At 37.3% G+C, this 20,471-nt stretch overlaps 1 protein-coding gene across 3 annotated transcripts in view; it reads right to left on the bottom strand.

The window, feature by feature from the left end:
• Positions 1–1,370: 1,370 nt before the first annotated feature.
• The window catches only part of stpg2 (sperm-tail PG-rich repeat containing 2), a 78,186-nt gene continuing 59,085 nt past the window's right edge, over positions 1,371–20,471 (bottom strand). For all 3 annotated transcript variants that reach the window (XM_069186890.1, XM_069186889.1, XM_006627311.3), the window contains 2 exons: positions 1,957–2,103; positions 1,371–1,455 (listed from right to left, as the gene is read on the bottom strand). In XM_069186890.1, coding sequence (XP_069042991.1) covers positions 1,969–2,103 — 135 coding nt within the window. In that variant the 3' untranslated portion in view covers positions 1,371–1,455; positions 1,957–1,968. The remainder of the gene's footprint in view (positions 1,456–1,956; positions 2,104–20,471) is intronic.

Genomic DNA, 20,471 nt, shown 5'->3' with positions numbered 1-20,471 from the left:
CTCTTATTAAAGAACTGCCTGCTGTTTCCAATTCTGCATGCACTTCTTGTCATTTTCCATATCTGTCCATGGACCCTAATCTTATGGCTGAACTTGAAACAGTCTTTCTGAATCACAGGGTTGATAGCTGTCGGGATTCAGAGATTCAGTTCCTTTAGCCTGTTTCTGTGTGACTTGCAGTTAAGACCATCATGTTTGCATTCAAAGAAAGTTCTACTTTCTTATCAGAACTTTACAGACTGCATTTTTCCAACAGTGGATGGCTGGAGACAATAGATCCTACAGTATACTGTATATAGCTGTCAATGTCCTATACTGTACAGTATGTATTATATTTCATTTTGATCAACATTCTGTAATTTTGTGCATCTGATTACAAAAATGTTACAATGCTTAGGGCAAGGGGTTTAGATGTTGTCATTTCCACACTGTCCTTCAGAACACCTGCACATTTTTTCTGTATTCCAACAAGCATGTTCTGACTGACGACCACAGGACCTTTGCAGTGCCCATTCTGCTTCAGTAATTCCAGAACTTTGTAAGAGACTGATTTAACAATGCCAAGAGTAACGTCAGTGAGACTGTTCCAGAATAAAAAGCAGCAATATTAAATTGTTTCGAGGGTAGATTTACAGCCCCCCATTTTATTGTTTGCATATTTATTGTATAAATAACAGTAATGATATACCATGTAATTCAAGGTAATGAAGATTTATTAAAGTCAGAATTTTGATCAGATCTGTTGAATGATTTATTTGATTTAATTAGTTTGCAGATGTAAAACAGTCAGTCTGATTAAAGATAAAGACAAGAAAGGAATGAACATAAATAACATTGTCTCAAGCACATACTCGCATTCCTGGAGAGTGTTTATTAATGACTGAAAGGCATAGTTCCCAATTAGATTAAAAGGGTCTGAAGAACAACAGTGCGATACTGAATACTATTAACCTGTCTCTTGTATAATACATTGTGAGACAGAGCATTGATTAAAAGTAAACGGATACGTTATTCTCATCAATGTATTGTTTATCAGCAGCTCGGGCTGCCTCCAGTACAATTTACTTCACAAGATCAATGTGCCGACACCACTAAATTCTTTGTGCTCTGAAGATTTATAGTAATGAAAAGGCTGCCTAAATCATTGCTGGAAATACCAAACTGATTTATCTTGTGTAATTGTCAAAGGACCAGCAGGCATGGGGAGAGCTGGGGGCTGGGGTGGGTGTAAATCAGCACTCCACAAAGAAAGGTATTCACATTCATCCATATCTTCCAAAGGGCACAGAAACTTTTACCGAAACCCATGTCACCCTGGGAACTCGCAACGACGTGGACACTGAAAGAACAGCAAGACAAAATTAAAGGCATTCATTTTACTTAGAATTTATTTCAGTGCCAAGAATAAAACAGTGTTGGGGTTTTATTCATTCCAACTGCACAAAGACTTCCCACCTACAAGAAAACAAACAAAAAAGGAAGTTAGAAAACATTTGTTAAATGAAACTAAAATCAATTGTGTTGTGGCTGGTTGCAGGAGTTCTGAAATTAGTACACTGAATCATCCACTAGGATATATGTTGCATAGTTTTTGCAAAGGACGTCATTTATTTAATTTTTTCTCAACTGTAGTTCTAAATGTTGCAGTATATAGTTCGTGACTTATGGACATATTTTGTTCCCCTGTAAAACATGAAGAAAACTAAAATGCTTATTTCTGTACTGGAAAAATATAGATGTTATCAGGATTAAGCATCATTTTAAAACAAAATGGCTGTTGCATCACAAAATATGTTACAGTGGAAAGAGTGTGTTGACATTCTATAGGCACTGTATATAATGTGTAATGAGAAAAATTTAGTTTTTTATTATATTTGAAATTGAAGTATATAACTATTTGAGCCAGCAGTTATGTGAGCAAGTGTTAATTACTGAGTTCTGTAGTGAGACACCCACCTTACACCAATCCTAGCCAGTGCTGAGAGCAAATGGGTGCTGTGCTGAGGACTGGAACTTCAGGCAGTCTCCATGATTCATCAGGGGATTGTTCAGGGTTGCATTGAATGTCCCTTTCAGGACTGTGTCCATTATGACTGGGCTCAGCTGTTGAATGACACAAACACACATACGTATGCACAGTATATACAGTAAAATTGCTTAAAATGTATTTTTGCTAATATGCAAGTAATAGGTTTATACCATGCTGAAAAAAAGAAGAAAGAAAACACAAAGTTCCGGCCGTGGGGCCTTCTTCAGGCCGAAACGTTGTGTTTTCTTTCTTCTTTTTTTCAGCATGAAATAAACCTATTACTTGTTCCTTTGCAACCTATGCATGCTGACGCAGCTACCCACCTGAACTACTTTTTTATTAAATCAATAAATGAATGGATGTTTTAAAATTGTTTTAGTAAAACAATTTAGTAAATCTTTTACCCACATAGTCACTGAAACAAAAGATACATTAAAGTGTTGAATAACAAATTAAAAATGTACCTTTATTTTAAGGCACATGTATTAATAATTTCACAGTTTGATCACTTCTCTTCTTCATCTACAGAAAAAATGCACAAACATACCAGAACTATTGCCTGTTTGGACTGGGTTGAAGAGGAATCTGTGGGTTTGGACTATTCTCTAGTATATTTCAACAAAAAATCAAAATGTCATGTTACTGTATTGATTCAAATGCAGCCTCATTTAAATATGGCACTGACTGGACTGTAGTTAGTGGTCCAGGTAAAGATTGATAAAAAAAAAACATTAGTTTCTCTTAGCTTGAATGTGACTGTGTATACCTAACTTTTGCAAGTATGTTACAATACAGTATGTCTTACGTTTTATGTATTCTGCAGAGTATCTATGACACCTTGTCTGACCTTCACTACATCAATCCTTACAAGTGCTGAAAACCTATTTAAATTATCATCTTCTAATATAACCTAGAAATCTGATGACAGTGTTTGAATTGTTAAAAGCCTTGAGTCAGATTATTTGTCTATTTAATCCACGTTCGATCCATTGCCATTTCTTTTTGTCTAGTTATTTCATTTCTCTGAAAGCTAATTCCATGTCATGCCTTTGCAGACTGCAGTTGGAACCAGTCTTTGCAGAACTCGAGCTGTACTCACAGCCTGCTGCCTCGCCTGCACACCTGCCGTTTACTGCTTGGCTCATAAGAAAAGAGCATGATGAAACTAAAGTGTCACATGAATCCTCCAGGGTGCTAATTTAACAATCCCTGTATACTCGAGGTGAGCCAGCCCTGGTCCTGGACATTCACAGTACTGTAGATTTCATGGATCACCCTTAATCATCAATGTTGAACACGCTGAACTGTTTTACTTCTAAACCATGATATTCGTGATTGAATGGAATAAAAACACAGTGCGCAGAATATCATGGAACAGCATTGATCATTCCTCTCTCCCAGATTGATTAAATCCTTATATTTTCTTGTTGTCTGTATAGACCAATATTAAAGGGTGCACTGCTGTATAAGGCTTTCCGGATTATGGCTTTCTGGAAAGAGGGCTAGCCATTAACACTTGACATATTTGCTTTTGGTACTGTAAGTTTGTCCTTATTTTTCAAATAATAGCAACTCATTTAGCCTGATAGAAAATGCTTCCGCAAGTGTCCCTTTGTAGTAGTGAACACCATATTACTCTGTGAAAAAAGAACTTAAGAGAAAGCATTACACTTACATATTCTGTGATGCTGACTGTGCTTACAGTATTTTCTTACATTAATAGCTGTTCAAAATAAAATGTATCGGAATGTGTTTCTCTAGCTTGAATATGAGGAAATGAAAAGACTGTGTTCCTATGCTAGCTGATTTAATTGTGTGTCACTCACAAGCTACATTTATTTTCATGCAGTCTTATTCCAACATTGAAACCAAATTAAACTGTATTTACTCAACAGCATTCTATATGAGTTCTAGCAGTGGATAGAATGTTCTAATTGTATGCATGTCCAAATCATTAAATGAATGTACCGTAACACACCATTCTAACATTTCAGTTTCATTTGACCAAACAAACAAAAAATAATATAACAAATAAATAGGCTAGTGTTATGGTGATTTCTAAAACAAATTGTTTAAAAGTTAGCTCAGGAGCTACATCACCTACATAGCAATGTAATAGTGTTTGATCGGATCTAAGCTATTGCTTTTAAGAAGTTGATGTTGATTTATACTCCATGTACTGTGGGGGAGCACGTGGTTAATTTAAATCTGGAGACTAAACCACAAGAAAATGTTTTAGGACAGAACATTCCAGTGCCAGTTCTTAAAACTCCACTGTTTTCCAGTTTTCACCGGAGCTTCTATTTCAATTACTTAATCTAACATTTAATAGAATTATTTGGACTTAACTTCTTAATAATGATCAGGTTTTGAGTTAATTAAAAACGTTAATGATAAAATTGGAAAGCTGAAAACTCTAACTGTGCTTTAATAATAGTCCGTAAGGCATAAATAACTAAATTCTTAATTCATGTAAGGGTTCAAATAATAATGTACACCTCAAGTGGAAAGAAAATCTGAATACACTCCAGTCAAAGGGGTGCTGGTTTTGGAGGCTTCATCTTAGATTGAAGTAGTTCAAAACTGTTTTTGTATTTTTGTTTAAAAAAAAACTATAATCTGTAGAAACATTTACCTACAGTAGCTCTGGTTTCCTATCATACCTTATTGTTTAAGATCCTCCAAAGAGATATTCCATTGCTGTGAAGTAAACTGAATAATAAACTTCCTAAGTGCACTTGTTTTGACCGCAGCCTTGAAGCAGGACACTCTGCAGTCAGGAGCAAACTGTTAATGTAATGAACCTCAACCTCTGCAGTAACACTATCCTAAAAGATCACTGCAAACTTGGGGGAATCAATGGTCCACTGTTTGCACAGTGAAGGAAGGGAAATAAAAATCTATAAGGTTCCACTCTTCAGATCTCAGTTCTTTCTTCACTTTCATACAATGTCCAGGACTTCAGACTTCTTGGTTTTAAAAGTTCCCAGTAAATAAGAGAAAATCTGCCATTGCTCACAACGCAAAAGCCACTTGAAATCTGTTTGCACAAATAGAAACTGCAGTGATATTTTTCTTTATTGGGAATTTCAGTTACATTGAAAGATAATCCTAAATGTGGTGAGTGAATGTTGAGCATGGTTCATGGTTAGTATAACATTGCATGTATGGCAGCTGCAGAATATTCACAAGCAAGTCATGAGCATATGAGCATATATGATGCACAAAGGACTACTTGAATGGAAAAATTACAGGCCTGATTAGCAGCAGATCAAGTTAGAGTTCATTTTATCCTTGCTGGCATAGTTTACATGTGCAAAATACTCCCACAATCATGAGGTATCCATGAAAATATTTCATTTATTCATCACTCACTTAAGTAAAAAAAAACACAGTCTCCTAAGATATCAGATGCGCTGTTACTCAAAACTGATAGCAATAATACCGTCCTTTCAGAACAGCACTATAACAGCAGAAGCAACCCTTTGCTTGTATAGAGTAATAAAATCCTATACAGTGTGCAATTAATGCCATCTAATCAATGTACTGCATTAAAAGTTGAAAACAATAAGAGGCAAAAAGAATCTTGAAGCAAGGCATTGCCTACATGTTTAGTTATAAAACTGGTTTTATGTTGTCAAGGTGGCTCTTGAGTATCAAATACAACTATTAATTATAGTTGTAATTATACTTATTTACTGTTACATTAATAATTAATTAATGTTGTAATTATACAACAGTGTTAATGGACACACTGTGGTGTAATGCTATATCACTTATACAGTGCTACCTAGTTCTGCATAGGTAAGAGATCAACACCACTGCTTCCACAATGTATCAGACTGCAGTGACATCAGCAGTGCATCCTACTTCATGACTACAATGCAGGGGTCCAGGTGAGAGACGTGCAGACAGAGCTGCTACATTGCTAATATTGCTTTAAGATAAGATAAGATCACTTTATTGGCCATATTAAATTTCTTGTATTAGGGATGTGTCTTTTCGCATACCCCAACTTGCTCTCCATGAGACACACAGACAGGGAGAGAAGCTTGTGGTTAGAGCACAGGGTCAGCCATTTATACATTGCTTCTGGAGCAGTTGGGGTTAAGGGCCTTGGTCAGGGGCCCAACAGAGTAGGATTCTTCTGCTGGTCGCGGGATACGAACCAGCAACCTTCCAGCGACAGGCACAGAGCCTTAGCCACAGAGCAGCCGTACCGCCACCAGAAGGTGTAGATATGTGGCTGTTGCTGTTAATCAGTGTAAGCTTGACTGTTTAAGAGTTCAACAATCTAAATCTAAACATCTTGCTTTAATAGTTTCAATAGGAAGAGAGGCGGTGTGTCATTCCATACAGGTAGGGTTTATGTCACGTCCACCAGCAACCATATTCTTTCCCGTAAACAACCTTTTGCTAAACCAACCACAGCAATGGGTAATTCCAGCAAGTGCCACCGCACTGATCAATTATCCAATCACGACACCACACTAATAGTCAAGCCATCCACTTCCGGGGATATTTAAGTCCTTATTACCCTCAGGATTGTGCTCAGTATTAGCCTCTATCCTTGGAGCTCCTACCTTTCCGTTTCTATTGATACATTCTCTTTGATACATACTCAGCTCTTGGAATATGTATATCTACCTTCATCTTTCGTCTCCGACTTCAGCCTCGCGATTTGGATATCTAGCCTTCAACCCCCTCTGACTGAAACCCTGGTCTTGGACATTCTTAAGACACACACCTTCATCCCTTGACTTTGACTTTAGCCCAGCGATTTGGAATAGTAGCCAACGATCTCCTGAAACTTTAAGAACAACGCACAGGGTCCTTCCTCTACCTCGTGGATACAGTTCATTGTGTGTCAGCACAGTGGCTATTTTGAGTTGTTTTTGCTGGGATACACATAGTATATACATTGTACAGTATATAGTTTATAATCCACGAATCCTTACAACTGAATATCTGAAATCATCTTTGATAAACAGGGTAAGAAATCAACTCTGAAAGTGAAATTGTTGCAGATAACTCAAAGTGATCCACTTTACCACAAAGGCTAATGATGAGTTCAGTTGCATAATTAAGAGAATGTGGAGCAGAACCCAGATGATTCTGTGGCCCTTGAGGAGTGGAGGTAAAGAATTATTTACAGTAGGAGATGTACACAAATGTATAAGTACAAATCACAACTGGACATACTGCACTCTTTCTCCCATACAGACATTGTGTGCAAGGGAAGGAGGCTGCTACCTGGGCCTCCAGGAGGGGCACAGACACCATCAATCTGTAGATCAATTTGAAAAAATATTTTCTCCTCTCACATTAAACTCAATAACTGTACATTTACCAGGAAGAGAACACGCATATACAGATTATATTGTTCCTCAGCCAGTCCTTTGGAATGTTTTCCTCTTCGGGACCATGAAGACTGCTTTTTGTATTGTCTTTTAGTCCAGGTCAAAAAGCATCCCAACAATGTACAACCCAAATGACAAAAATCCTCATACTGGTGTGAAAACACAGATTCTAGAAATCACGTTTTTATATGTTCCAGAGATTATGTAAAATATATTTTTTATAACAAAAGCCATGCAAATATTGACAAATAATAAGACTATCAGAAGAAGAAAATAAATTACACACAGTGCAAAAGAATTTGAGCTCACAACTATAACTATAACTATAAAAACTATATGATCTGAAGGCTATTCACATTTGCCTTTAGATCATAATATACAGTGCCTTGCGAAAGTATTCGGCCCCCTTGAACTTTTCAACCTTTTGCCACATTTCAGGCTTCAAACATAAAGATATACATTTTTTATTTTATGTGAAGAATCACCAACAAGTGGGACACAATTGTGAAGTGGAACGAAATCTATTGGATTTTTGAAACTTTTTTAACTAATAAAAAAATGAAAAGTGGGGCGTGCAAAATTATTCGGCCCCCTTGCGTTAATACTTTGTAGAGCCACCTTTTGCTGCGATTACAGCTGCAAGTCGCTTGGGGTATGTCTCTATCAGTTTTGCACATCGAGAGACTGAAATTCTTGCCCATTCTTCCTTGCAAAACAGCTCGAGCTCAGTGAGGTTGGATGGAGAGCGTTTGTGAACAGCAGTTTTCAGCTCTTTCCACAGATTCTCGATTGGATTCAGGTCTGGATTTTGACTTGGCCATTCAAACACCTGGATACGTTTATTTGTGAACCATTCCTTTGTAGATTTTGCTGTATGTTTGGGATCATTGTCTTGTTGGAAGATAAATCTCCGTCCCAGTTTCAGGTCTTTTGCAGACTCCAACAGGTTTTCATCCAGAATGGTCCTGTATTTGGCTGCATCCATCTTCCCCTCAATTTTAACCATCTTCCCTGTCCCTGCTGAAGAAAAGCAGGCCCAAACCATGATGCTGCCACCACCACGTTTGACAGTGGGGATGGTGTGTTGAGGGTGATGAGCTGTGTTGCTTTTACGCCAAACATATCGTTTTGCATTGTGGCCAAAAAGTTCGATTTTGGTTTCATCTGACCAGAGCACCTTCTTCCACATGTTTGGGGTGTCTCCCAGGTGGCTTGTGGCAAACTTTAGACGAGACTTTTTATGGATATCTTTGAGAAATGGCTTTCTTCTTGCCACTCTTCCATAAAGGCCAGATTTGTGCAGTGTAAGACTGATTGTTGTCCTATGGACAGACTCTCCCACCTCAGCTGTAGTTCTCTGCAGTTCATCCAGAGTGATCATGGGCCTCTTGGCTGCATCTCTGATCAGTCTTCTCCTTGTCTGAGCTGAAAGTTTAGAGGGACGGCCAGGTCTTGGTAGATTTGCAGTGGTCTGATACTCCTTCCATTTCAAGATGATCGCTTGCACAGTGCTCCTTGGGATGTTTGAAGCTTGGGAAATCTTTTTGTATCCAAATCCGGCTTTAAACTTCTCCACAACAGTATTACGGACCTGCCTGGTGTGTTCCTTGGTCTTCATGATGCTCTCTGCACTTTCAACAGAACCTTGAGACTATCACAGAGCAGGTGCATTTATACAGAGACTTGATTACACACAGGTGGATTCTATTTATCACCATCAGTCATTTAGGACAACATTGGATCATTCAGAGATCCTCGCTGAACGTCTGGAGTGAGTTTGCTGCACTGAAAGTAAAGGGGCCGAATAATTTTGCACGCCCCACTTTTCATTTTTTTATTAGTTAAAAAAGTTTCAAAAATCCAATAGATTTCGTTCCACTTCACAATTGTGTCCCACTTGTTGGTGATTCTTCACATAAAATAAAAAATTTATATCTTTATGTTTGAAGCCTGAAATGTGGCAAAAGGTTGAAAAGTTCAAGGGGGCCGAATACTTTCGCAAGGCACTGTATTAACAGCAATTTCACAAAACCACACAATCATTAGTGTATTCCTTACAAAAAATAGAAATTGACTGCATTATGGTTAATTAAAATACTAAATATGCAAAACAGTATTTTCGACATTATTTCAACATGATATTTTGTGTCAATCAAAATCAACACAATTATGATAGTGATCATTTGGAAATAGATTGAAAAATGTTATTTTTGCCAAAGAAATACTGTTTAACAACTTAAAAGTGGTATAAACTAAATCTTTTCAGCAAAGATACCCTTTGTTGCCCTGAGTGAGCAGTTGGTTCACTCTGTATTTATAGAAGAACTACCACATCTGTCACATAGAATATGAACTTCATCCACAAACAAAACACATGGCTCCATTACTTCTGCATAAAGTAATTGCAGAAAAAACAAAGGACTTTCTAAAGGAAGATCTTCACTGGTATTGTTGATTGAAACCCCCATAGAGAAATCATCACCCATGCAATGAAAGGTTGCAGTTGTACATTTTCATCATATTGCATAAAAAATGCATTTTTAAAGAGCTTTTGACTCAACATACTTAGGTCATCAAATAGCAAGACTAATAGTAGTTTAAAATATGGCCTTTAATAATAGTATTGGTAATCCCAACTGAACTGATTGGCACAGCATGTATCCTTTCCAGAAGAAGGATGTCAGCACTTATTTCAGCTGTATGTTCTATGCTGATAGTGAAACCTGAGCTTTAATGTATGTAAAGGGCCTGACTGAATAACAGCCACAGTTATAAAACTGGAGCCATAATGGCCACAGAATCAAGAGCAACAGCACTGAAAGGAGCAAATTAAGTTAGTTGAAAATTCAGCTGTTGATCTGCAAAGTTACATAGATTGTTCAAGACTCTGTGAACTTCCAGATGATGCTATGGATTTTGACCAGAAAACCCTCAACCCAGTACTGTTGAACAGTGTGGTACTGTACATGTGCCTATAGTTCCTTTATTTTGCAAGAAAGGGCTTGTTTATGACATTTTTGTTATCATATATTGAAGTGAAATTTGAGAAGAGAAAACAAACGCTCATCTGACTAGACAATTCAAATGTACTGTTATTTCTTATATAAGACTATGAGATTAACATGTAAAAATAACTTGAATATGACTAGAACACTATTCACAATGGTCACAATCTGATTTTTATGCAAGTTTGTGATTTTTAAAACTTAATACTAAACCTAGTGTGAAAGGAATTGTCTTCGGTTTTAAACATGTCTTCAGTTTCCTTTAAAAATGTATCAGCAATGTAACAAGGCCTTCCCTTCTTCAGTAGTCCTGGAGAGGCACAGGGCCCTTTCTCACCTCACAGTCTTTGTTATGCTACTGAGTCAGACTGGGTTACTAAGGCATGAACACGCTGTAGCCAAGAATAGACAATACCATGGGTATTTTCAGGGATAGAAAGAAACAAAGCAGAATAAAACTTCAAAAATGTATCTGGAATGTTAATTAAACAGTCTGCTGTTTAATTCATTTCAGATCATTCAAGCTGTTGGTGTTTATAAGCCAACATGGGAAGCTGGATATACCAAGCTTGTTCTGAGTACTTGATAAAGGTTAGTTCAGAAGCAAAAATCAAACGTCTGTTTTAGTAGCTATTCTGAATTGAAATTGAGTTGGGAAAGGAGGTCCATGGTTTCATGGGGAAATTATATTTGGCAGTTTACTTTCCTCAGTTTTTTGTACTAAGCAAAACACAGAAACAAGATTGTGAACATTATTGAAGCGATATGTAAACTATTGTGTGCCGCAGACTGAGCTGGCTGCATTTTGTACTTCTGTATGACTTCCACAGCCTCTTTGATGGGAATGTTGAAACTACTTCAAAGTGTACCCTTATCATATCCTTCTAAATCTGTATGCTTTTATGTATCCAAGAGTTCCTCTAGATTTCTTTCCTAGGCTGGATTATCTTTGTGTTAAGGTCATTATTGATGTGTTTCACAAGTTCAGTGCTGAGGTGCTCTTTCTTGAGGGAAAGCTGGTGCCTTAAGTTTGCTATTGATAGTAATAGGTTACCCAGGGATTTAAAGCAAAGGGAAGTGTTAAGGTGATCAAACACTGCCCAAGATATCACCACTCTTGGGGGAAATGAGTGGAAAAAAGTACACAGATCAGTTAATTAGTTTGAATATTCTTGACATTTTACAACTTGAGTGGATTCCTGTCAGGGAAAGTGCTGTTTTGACAACCCACAGAGGTAAATTATTTGTGTGGGTTCTGCTTTAATAAATCACAGAGGGTTCTTTTTTTCTAAAAAGTGCTAAAAAGAACTGTGCGGTCTATAAACTTAAAGTTTAAAAGACACATACAGTAACACATATTTATAAAATCAATGTTGTATTTCATCAGATAGGTAAAGATATACCATTCTTCAACATCTAAGCATTATAAAAGATCCCATTCTTTCACAATATTTCCTATTCCATGCATTTAGCATTTACAATGTCTGTGACAGCTGGAATAAATACTTAAATATCTACCCATCCATTTTCTAAAGCCTTTTTAGTCAGTACAGAGCCTATCCTGGCAAACAACAGACTCGAGGGTGGATACACCCTGGAGAGGATGCCAGTTCATCACAGGGCACATGCTGACACAAACATGCATACATTCACACCGGGACCAATTTTCCAGAAGCCTGTTAACCTACCAGCATGTGTTTGGACTGTGGGAGGAAACTGGAGCCCCTGGAGTTAACCCATGTGAACATGAAGAGAATATATTTACCCCCTCTATGGGACACCAGTCCAATCGCAGGGCACACAGACAAAAGAACATAAATATCTGTGTTTGCCTAAATTATAGATTGTATTGTATTTTATATTATTAAGGTTCTGTATAAGATCAAGCATGAAATACCTGTGTATATATTCCTGTAAAGATAATGATTTCATTAATATGATTTCACCAATAAATCATTGGTGCTGCGAACCCTGGATGTTTATTGTGCAGTGCAAGCATTTCTTGCAGAGCACTTCAAAGGAACATCCCTTAGTGCCTACAGCACCACTTGCTCTCCTATTAAGACTTAATGCACTGAAAATACAAGGAGCCTGAGATGAGTGTGCAATGCAGATTTACAGTAATTGCCAGGATTGTTCTTTGGGGCAAGTTAAAGAAGTTGATCAAATAAATGAGTGGTACTCGGACATTAATTGGTACAGAGAGGGCACCCACACAACCCTTTATTCTTAACAGATTGTTTCGGGTGACAAAGTTCCAGAGTGGCTTAATGTAGTATTCCAATGAGTAATTAAACTTGGCCTTATTAAATAGCATTAACTAAAGTAAGAAGGAATGTCTGGAAACACAAAGTCTGATATACAGCCAAAAGATTAAATTGCTCTATGGTCAGCATGGCTTATGCATTAAACTGTTCAGCATTTTTTTTTCTGAAGACCAACTGACCCAACATAAGGAGGTTGCAATAAAACAGATTTCTCCTGAAGTATCAGCTCTAAAACAAGTCAAATCTCTGGCCCATCCACTCGTCTGTAACTTTAAATTCTGAACTTGACAGCAGCCTGAGTTTGAAAATGTGAAGCTGGTTAGAGCTTTCACTCAGTCTGGGCCTTTGTCCCTTTGTCTTAGGACCTGCATGAAGTGATGATTTAAAATGTTTAAGTAGGTCGCTGTGTCAGTATGCATAGGCTGCAAAAAAACAGGTAAAGGTTCATTCCATGCTGAAAGGCAAAGAAAAGAAACAGTATATTTCAAAATGTTGGGGGAAGCTTGGGGAATGAGTGCAGCCTCCTTTTTGGGAGATGCTTCACAATGATTGTTAAATGACCCAAGGCTAAAGTACATATATACTGTTAAAGTGTGTGGTGTAATGCCTACAGTATGTGCCATTGTGATTAGTGAGAAAGACGGGGAAATTTAATGTGGAAATATTCCAGTTAAATGACTGAAACATCAATCCTTTCCCCAATACGCCAATGTATTTTCTGACAAAACTGTAGCTTGTTCTGATTCTTAGCCATATTTCAGAAAGATATGCAGGAGAACCCATCATTGTAGCTGCCAGTGTTTGTCAAGCTGAAGAAGCCCATCTAGTGCAGCTGTGTTCCAAAGTGCCAAGCTGTCCCTGATGTGACCGTCAATTACATTTGTCAATGCAGAGAAGCTAGCACATGCTTCTCTCCATACAGAAAGTGATCCATACAGTTAAGTGCTAGCTTAAGAGGTACAGAACACCCTGGAGTGATGACCTGACTGTTCCTCTGTACCGTATGTCTAAAATTACTTAATCAACTTCATTCAGAATTTAAGAGATCTAACAAATTTTAAGTATGTTAAAATGATTAAATAAATAATTTAATTGAGAAGCAGACTCGGGAAGAGACAGCAGGAGCTTGTCACCTCTGGTACAAACTATTGAACAGTGCTAGAAATCCATTTTAAAAGAATCTGCATACTTGGATAAAGGAGGAGCTCTCTCTGTAACTTTGCATAGCTTGTATACTGTTTTATATATTTAATCTGCACATGTATTGATGGCTTACAGTAAATACCTCTAGAGAATCATCACATTGGTTGACCATGTGTTTCCTTTCCCTAAACGAACCTTGTTTCTCTAGCAGCATGTCATCACACTCCCACAACACTGGTCATGATTCACATTTCCCCATTAAACTTTAGCTTTGTACTGTCATTTTGTAACAAATTTAGTGTTATTATATCAATTATGAGGTCAGAACAGGTACATTTTAAAAAATTCAATTGACCTCATTTAAAGATCCCTTGTTACAATAATGTTTAATGCTGCTTAGCCTATTAAGACAGCAGGGCATATAAAATTACTGTGCACTTAGTCTGGCAGGTTCCATGAATATGATGATGTCTATGATTATAAATGTACAAGTATAATGAGTACAAAAATGTCCAAGTGCAAATTATATAGTCCATCACACTCTTCACATCTCTGATTTTCTTTTGGGGTTTTTATAATATTCCTTTATGATTCTTTGAAATAATACATTTAATATGCTTACTGTGTCAGAATGAAATGCAGTTAGCGGAGAATACATTTTTGATTCACCCACTTCAAAACCTATCCAGGATTATCTGTGGTTTTTAAAGTACCTACTCCTGTATAATAACCCCCCCATTGAAATATGACTCTCTCCTCAGCCATGGTTTATACCTGGATAGGAAGCTCTTAATTGTTTAGAGGTTAGAGTAGGCAGCTGCATCAGTATGCAAGGTGAGAAGGAGGTTAATTCCACACTTAAAAGTGAAAAGAATTAAGCACCCAGCATTTCTGCTCTTGAGCCTCTTCAGGTGTGTCTCACCTGCTGTAAAGTCATGTTTCTTATTCTTTCTTAATTATTTAGTTTTGCAAAGCCATACATGGGAACAAAACCACACAGACATACTGTTACCCAAGTTTCACACAATTTGGGCAGAAAGATAAGCCATTCTTCTATAATCAAGGTGACAACCACTACATATTATTAAGCATAAAAGATGTCCTTTGGTCAATATTTGTATTAGTATTGAGAGGAAAACATTTCTGAACTTTAAAATGTAAAGGCTTGTGTGTTTCATCAGAACTGAAAAGTGTTCAGCAGCAATTTAATAACCCAGAGAAAAGTCTCACATAGTTCTCTGTGTTTATTTGTTCCCTTGTGCACCATGTGCTCTACACATTTAATTATGTTCAAGCCTTATAACCGGTTAAATTATGGTTAATTTGTGTTGCCAGACTATAGAGTTTATGGCAGTGACATAATCAAAATTGTTCCAATGGCTACTAGATGCCACAAATCTTTACACTGGTGTGTGTGTTTTTATTATGTCCACCCTCTGCACACACCAATAGATAGAGATAGAAGACAAATACCACTTGTATTAATACCAATTCAGCAAAATTAATTATAACATTTCAGCAATAGAACTGAAGCACAGTGGTGCCCAGTGTACAATGTACCTGGTAAAAGTTTTGTTTTCCCATTGGAAGCAGGAAACAGATAAGAATTGGGCAGGACTCTATACAAATAAACTATTAAAAATCTTAAGCCTATAATAATAGTCCATGGAAAAGCCATGAAAGTAAGTACAGCAAATGGTGCTCATGCCTTTAATATGTGTGGAACGTGCTGTTTTGTAAATAAGGCCTTGGGAATCCAGGCTGGCCCCAAGGTAACCTATTACAGTTTTCAGGCTCAGTGTTTCAAGAGTAATTGCTACTTCTTGCATCAAAAGATATTGAAAAAGTAGAGCCTACTCGACTGTGTGTCGTCCTGCTCTTCTCTTTGAAGACATGGTGCACAAGTGGATCAGAAGGCTATTTCTATTTTTGAGAAGAAAATACAGTGCATTTTCAGAACAACAGTGCTCAAGTTCCATTACACTGTCAATTTACTGTTATTGAAAGCACTTTCAATTCCATCTCTGAAAGTGAAAGGAAAAATAAATAAATAAAGGTCGGGGGGAAATTCAAGGAGCCCTAATACCTCTCGAAGCAAAGGTCATTGTTTCAGACATTGAGGTCACCATGCAGCAGAGAATCGTTCAACTTCATCATGTTTCTTCAGAGCAATTCTAGAGCTCAAATCATACAGTTTGTCCTTTTAAACTGGGCCCATGTGGAGCAGCAGTTTTATCTTCATTGTTTGAAGAAAGTAATTTGAACAGATATAATTTCAGAGAAAAAGAACATCATGCCTTCAATAAAAATGGCACTTCTGCTGCTCTGCAATATATTTTATCTAAGACGACAAGCTAGTACAGTCTTCAGTGTGCGTATGACTAGAAATTAATGTCTTCACACACCTGCTTTTCTTCTTTTCTATAAGTAATTATTTTCAAAAACTGTTAAATGTTTTTTTTCTAAAGAAAATTAAAAGAAACGCATTACGAAACCTAAATATCGGCACCTACAGCCAGCAATGTGCAGTAGCCAGGGAGCTGTGGGTTCATATTCTGAATGGGGCACTGCTATACCTTTGAGCAATGCACTTCACTCAGAATGCTGTATAAATGGGAACAAATGTACAGTAAGTTGCTTGAGATAAAAGTGTATCACCAAATAAATTAATACTAATTAATTAGAATTAGTAAATTACTAAATTACTAAACCTGGCTCCAGTTTAGATGAAGTCCATATGGTGGATGTCTCACATGATGGTGTGGTTTGATCGACTGCCTGACTTTCAGGAGATTACTAGGATTGACAAATCCTCATTAGCTGTTCACTCACTCAGGTGATCACATGGACCAGAAGCCTTAACCATAAAAATTGACTCAAAAGAATTTGACCTAATTTTTGTCTGGCATCATTGAATTGGCCCAATGGTTCAATGTTTCATTATTTGAAAACCAATAAATCTTTTAAATAATAATTATGTGCTCCTTCTCCTGAAGCTTTCTGTTTGTTATTCACATAACAAAACACATATGTGTTTGTATTTTTTGTTTTATTTTACATCCTACCAAGTTTGGTCAAAATTTCAATTACTCTGGCCATACCAGATTTCGAGCACAGCTTGAAGTCACCGTGCTGAAAAATTGTTAGTTTTCTAGTTGAGAAAACAGGTAGGAGTGAGAGAGCTACCAGTGTCACTGTTAGCCTGACCTGACCAAACGTGCATAAAGACATGCAAAGCATTACCTCATGTGAAGAAGAACCATGTAGCTCTAGTGAGGGTGAATCAAAAAGGATGTCTCTAGTCAACTGTAATCCATTCAACTGTATATTTCTATAGCACTCTTCACCCTAGAGCATTGCACAGAATTAAACAACACAACATGCAAACACAAAAAAATCCAAATTGTCTAAAAGAACAAATAAACATTTTCTTAGAGACTTAGAAGAACTCAAGGGTTCAGCCTGCCTGAAGTCTAACAGGACAGAAATTCATAAACAGTGAGCTCAACAGCAGAAAGGTGAAGCTCCAGCTGTTTTCCAGAAGTGTTTTGGTCCAGCGAGAGGCAGTGTTTGCAGAACTCAGACAGCTTAATGATATAAGTACATACTATATACAATAAGTGGATACAAGGAAGTCCATGAAGATATGAAGAATAGTGATTATGAAGAGCCATGAGTATTAATTTAGATAATTTAAAGTCAATTAGATGATTACAAATAACGTGGTGAAATAGTACAATATGTTATGATTAAGATATGTTAAGACCGTAGTGCTGCAGCTCCTTTTTGAACAAGTTAAAGCTTCTTATAATAAAAGAGACAAAAACAGCAACTAAGGCACTGCAAAAACTGAGATATTAGGTTATAACTATTTTACTGACATCTCTATATCCCTCAAGTCAAGTACATATTTTAATATAGCTACTGTATACTGTGTAAATGAGATAGAAATACAGCAATATATAAAACAGAAAGGATAATAATAGTTTCCATCAGACATAACATTAATTTGGCTCACTACATACCTATTTCAGTTAATAAAATCTTTGAATTCAGCTACAGAAATGTATAGCCATCCACTTCTGGATTTCATTTAAGCCTTTCAATTCAGATTTTTAAGGTAGTCTTTTCTTAAAACATGAGCAGCAAAAACAACAACATAGGAACAGATCTGTGTAATAATGTGTGTTCTGTTTTCAGAATTTTAAAGATTTTTCTGAAACAATATTGCTATTAAATTATGATTTAGATGGTAGCTGTTGAGAAACCAACTGCAATGCATTGTAATATTCCCAGTCTTCAACACCAACAGATATGGTATGTTCCAAAAATCCAAACAAGTGGCTTTTTAAAAGCAGTTTAATGGTGCCTATGGTGAACAGTAACAGACTGATTTTACAATAATATTGGGTTGTGAGGAACAGTAGGATCAGTCACTCTTATGATATAATGATTCCATGATAATGGACATGTTAAGAGTGAAGATAATGGATTTTCTCACTTGCACTACAGGACCTTTGACCTAGGGAAAAGATCTACTGTAGTTTAAAAAGGGCAACATCCATGCATATCTAAATATTATTTCTGGGGTTGCCACATAGCCCCATAATGCAGTACCACTGTGACATTTAAGGCTTTTAAATAGTGAGGCACATTGAAGTTGACAACTCTCATGGCATAATAACTTTTAATTTAGATCTTAATTTAGCTTTGCATCTTGAGCATCTTAAGTACCAAGTTACCATAATTGGTCATTAAATAACACATAACTTAACAATCCCTGAGCCTTCCTTTCCACAGCCTTCTGTCACACTAATCCGACAGCATAAGACAGAAAGACATGAGTCAATTTAGACAAGGAAACAAGTGGCTCCGGAGTGGATCAGCTGGAAAAAAGTGGTTGCCATTTGAAGATGATCCTGCTGCTGCTGTTGCTTAGATGGAGACCAATACGAGCCGAAATGAGTCTTGTTGTGTCATTTATTATAACACCAGTATGGGTGGGAAATAAGGCAATAATGATGAGAGATGAGAGAAGCCACTACGGCAAAGATGACAGTGTAACACATCAGGTAAGAGTGCTGTGCGCAGGTATTCGATTACAGTGGCTTCATGAGCCATTAATCATTAGGGTTTCCCCTCTCCCTCTTGCAAGCTCTCTTTGCTTTTTAGGAAAAATGAGCATCTGATGGACTTCCCAGACTAGACCACCCCTGTGGCAGAAGAGTCGGCACTCAGGTCTCACTGCCAGTTTGCCTTCCCCACCCCAAGCAGAGCACTCATTAAACTTCAAATAAAATCAAATTACTATTTATTTCCCTTCAAATTACAAATTCATCATTTTAAATGCATGTACAGCACTTTTATTTTAAATCCTTTTTTTTTATTATTTGGTAGCTTCAGTATAACTCCTGCACCTACAGTACAAGATCTTTTTGTATTCCAAATGATCCCTTACTCAAATGATCACATCACTGGAGTAACATTATTTTTAATATCAACACTGACCACGGGCACCTGAAGATCAGGGGCTATCCAAGACCACGACTGAAGACTACTGCTTCTGACAGCAGGGTATAAGCTGCTGAGTGATTACTAATAACCCACACTTTGCTAACATATCTGATTTATATCTAACTTCATCAAAATCCGTCAAGTGAGTTAACTTTCAGAATCTTTGTGTAATATATACATTCTCTTTTCAAACAAATATAATCTTAATAATTAACAAACAACATTTTTTAAACAAAGGTGACTGGCATCTCTATAAATCTCAAATACTTTGTAAGAGGACTCAGGAGGGCATTTAGCAAGAGCTATACACATGGAAAAGTTAGTGTTCATGCGTGTGGTGGCAAATAAATAAAAAAAGTCTGCTACCACAAAAATCAGGAGGTCAGATGTGGAATTTGAAGCTGAAATATCGTAATTGAAGTATTAGTTAAAAAAATATAACCTACATCATCATTACTATTTTCCACTGGTGCAGATTTTCCACAGAGTGTCATTCACTCATGGACACACTCGGTAAGTGACAGATGAGGAAAGACTCCTGATATCACATCAAATGGCAATTGATTAAATTGATTCAATTTTAGGCATTAAAAAATAAAAAAAAGCTGTGGATGAAACTTTATTTTTAATATTGGTCTTCAACAATTAGTAGTCTGTCGTTTCCTGCCATCACTGAGGTGGTGCAAATTGGAGCAGGCAGACAAAGCCGATGACACACTGCTCTATCCTATTTAAGAACCACAGCAGCTCTCTACAAAGTGGGGAAGGAACACTGCCCAGGAAGCAGAGAGTCGTGTCATCAATTACCCCTCTGACGTGCTAATGACTAAAGAGAGGCAGGGGACCGGCGGTGATAGGCCCATTCATCTTGCCATCGGACAACAGAGGTGTAGCTGAGTCCCGCCACACTCCATCTCCCACTGTCCCCTGCCACGAACGCATTCTGACACCCGATCAGATAGCAACAATGTTACCTATCTGTCATCCTCCCTGCCTGAAAGGCACCTTGACGGAGACGGCTAGTGCTGACATTGACTTACAGTTCCCCTGCCTCCACGTCCACATGTTCATACTTCAGAGAGGGATGAGATTTACTGGACTGCAGATAGCCTTGTGTGTGGAAGGGTGATGTGCTAATTATGAATGAGCTGCT

Source organism: Lepisosteus oculatus, chromosome 3, assembly GCF_040954835.1.
Source record: "Lepisosteus oculatus isolate fLepOcu1 chromosome 3, fLepOcu1.hap2, whole genome shotgun sequence".
Lineage (NCBI taxonomy): Eukaryota > Metazoa > Chordata > Actinopteri > Semionotiformes > Lepisosteidae > Lepisosteus > Lepisosteus oculatus.
Note: the sequence above shows the minus strand (reverse complement) of the source record. Positions and strands in the feature narration are given on the sequence as shown.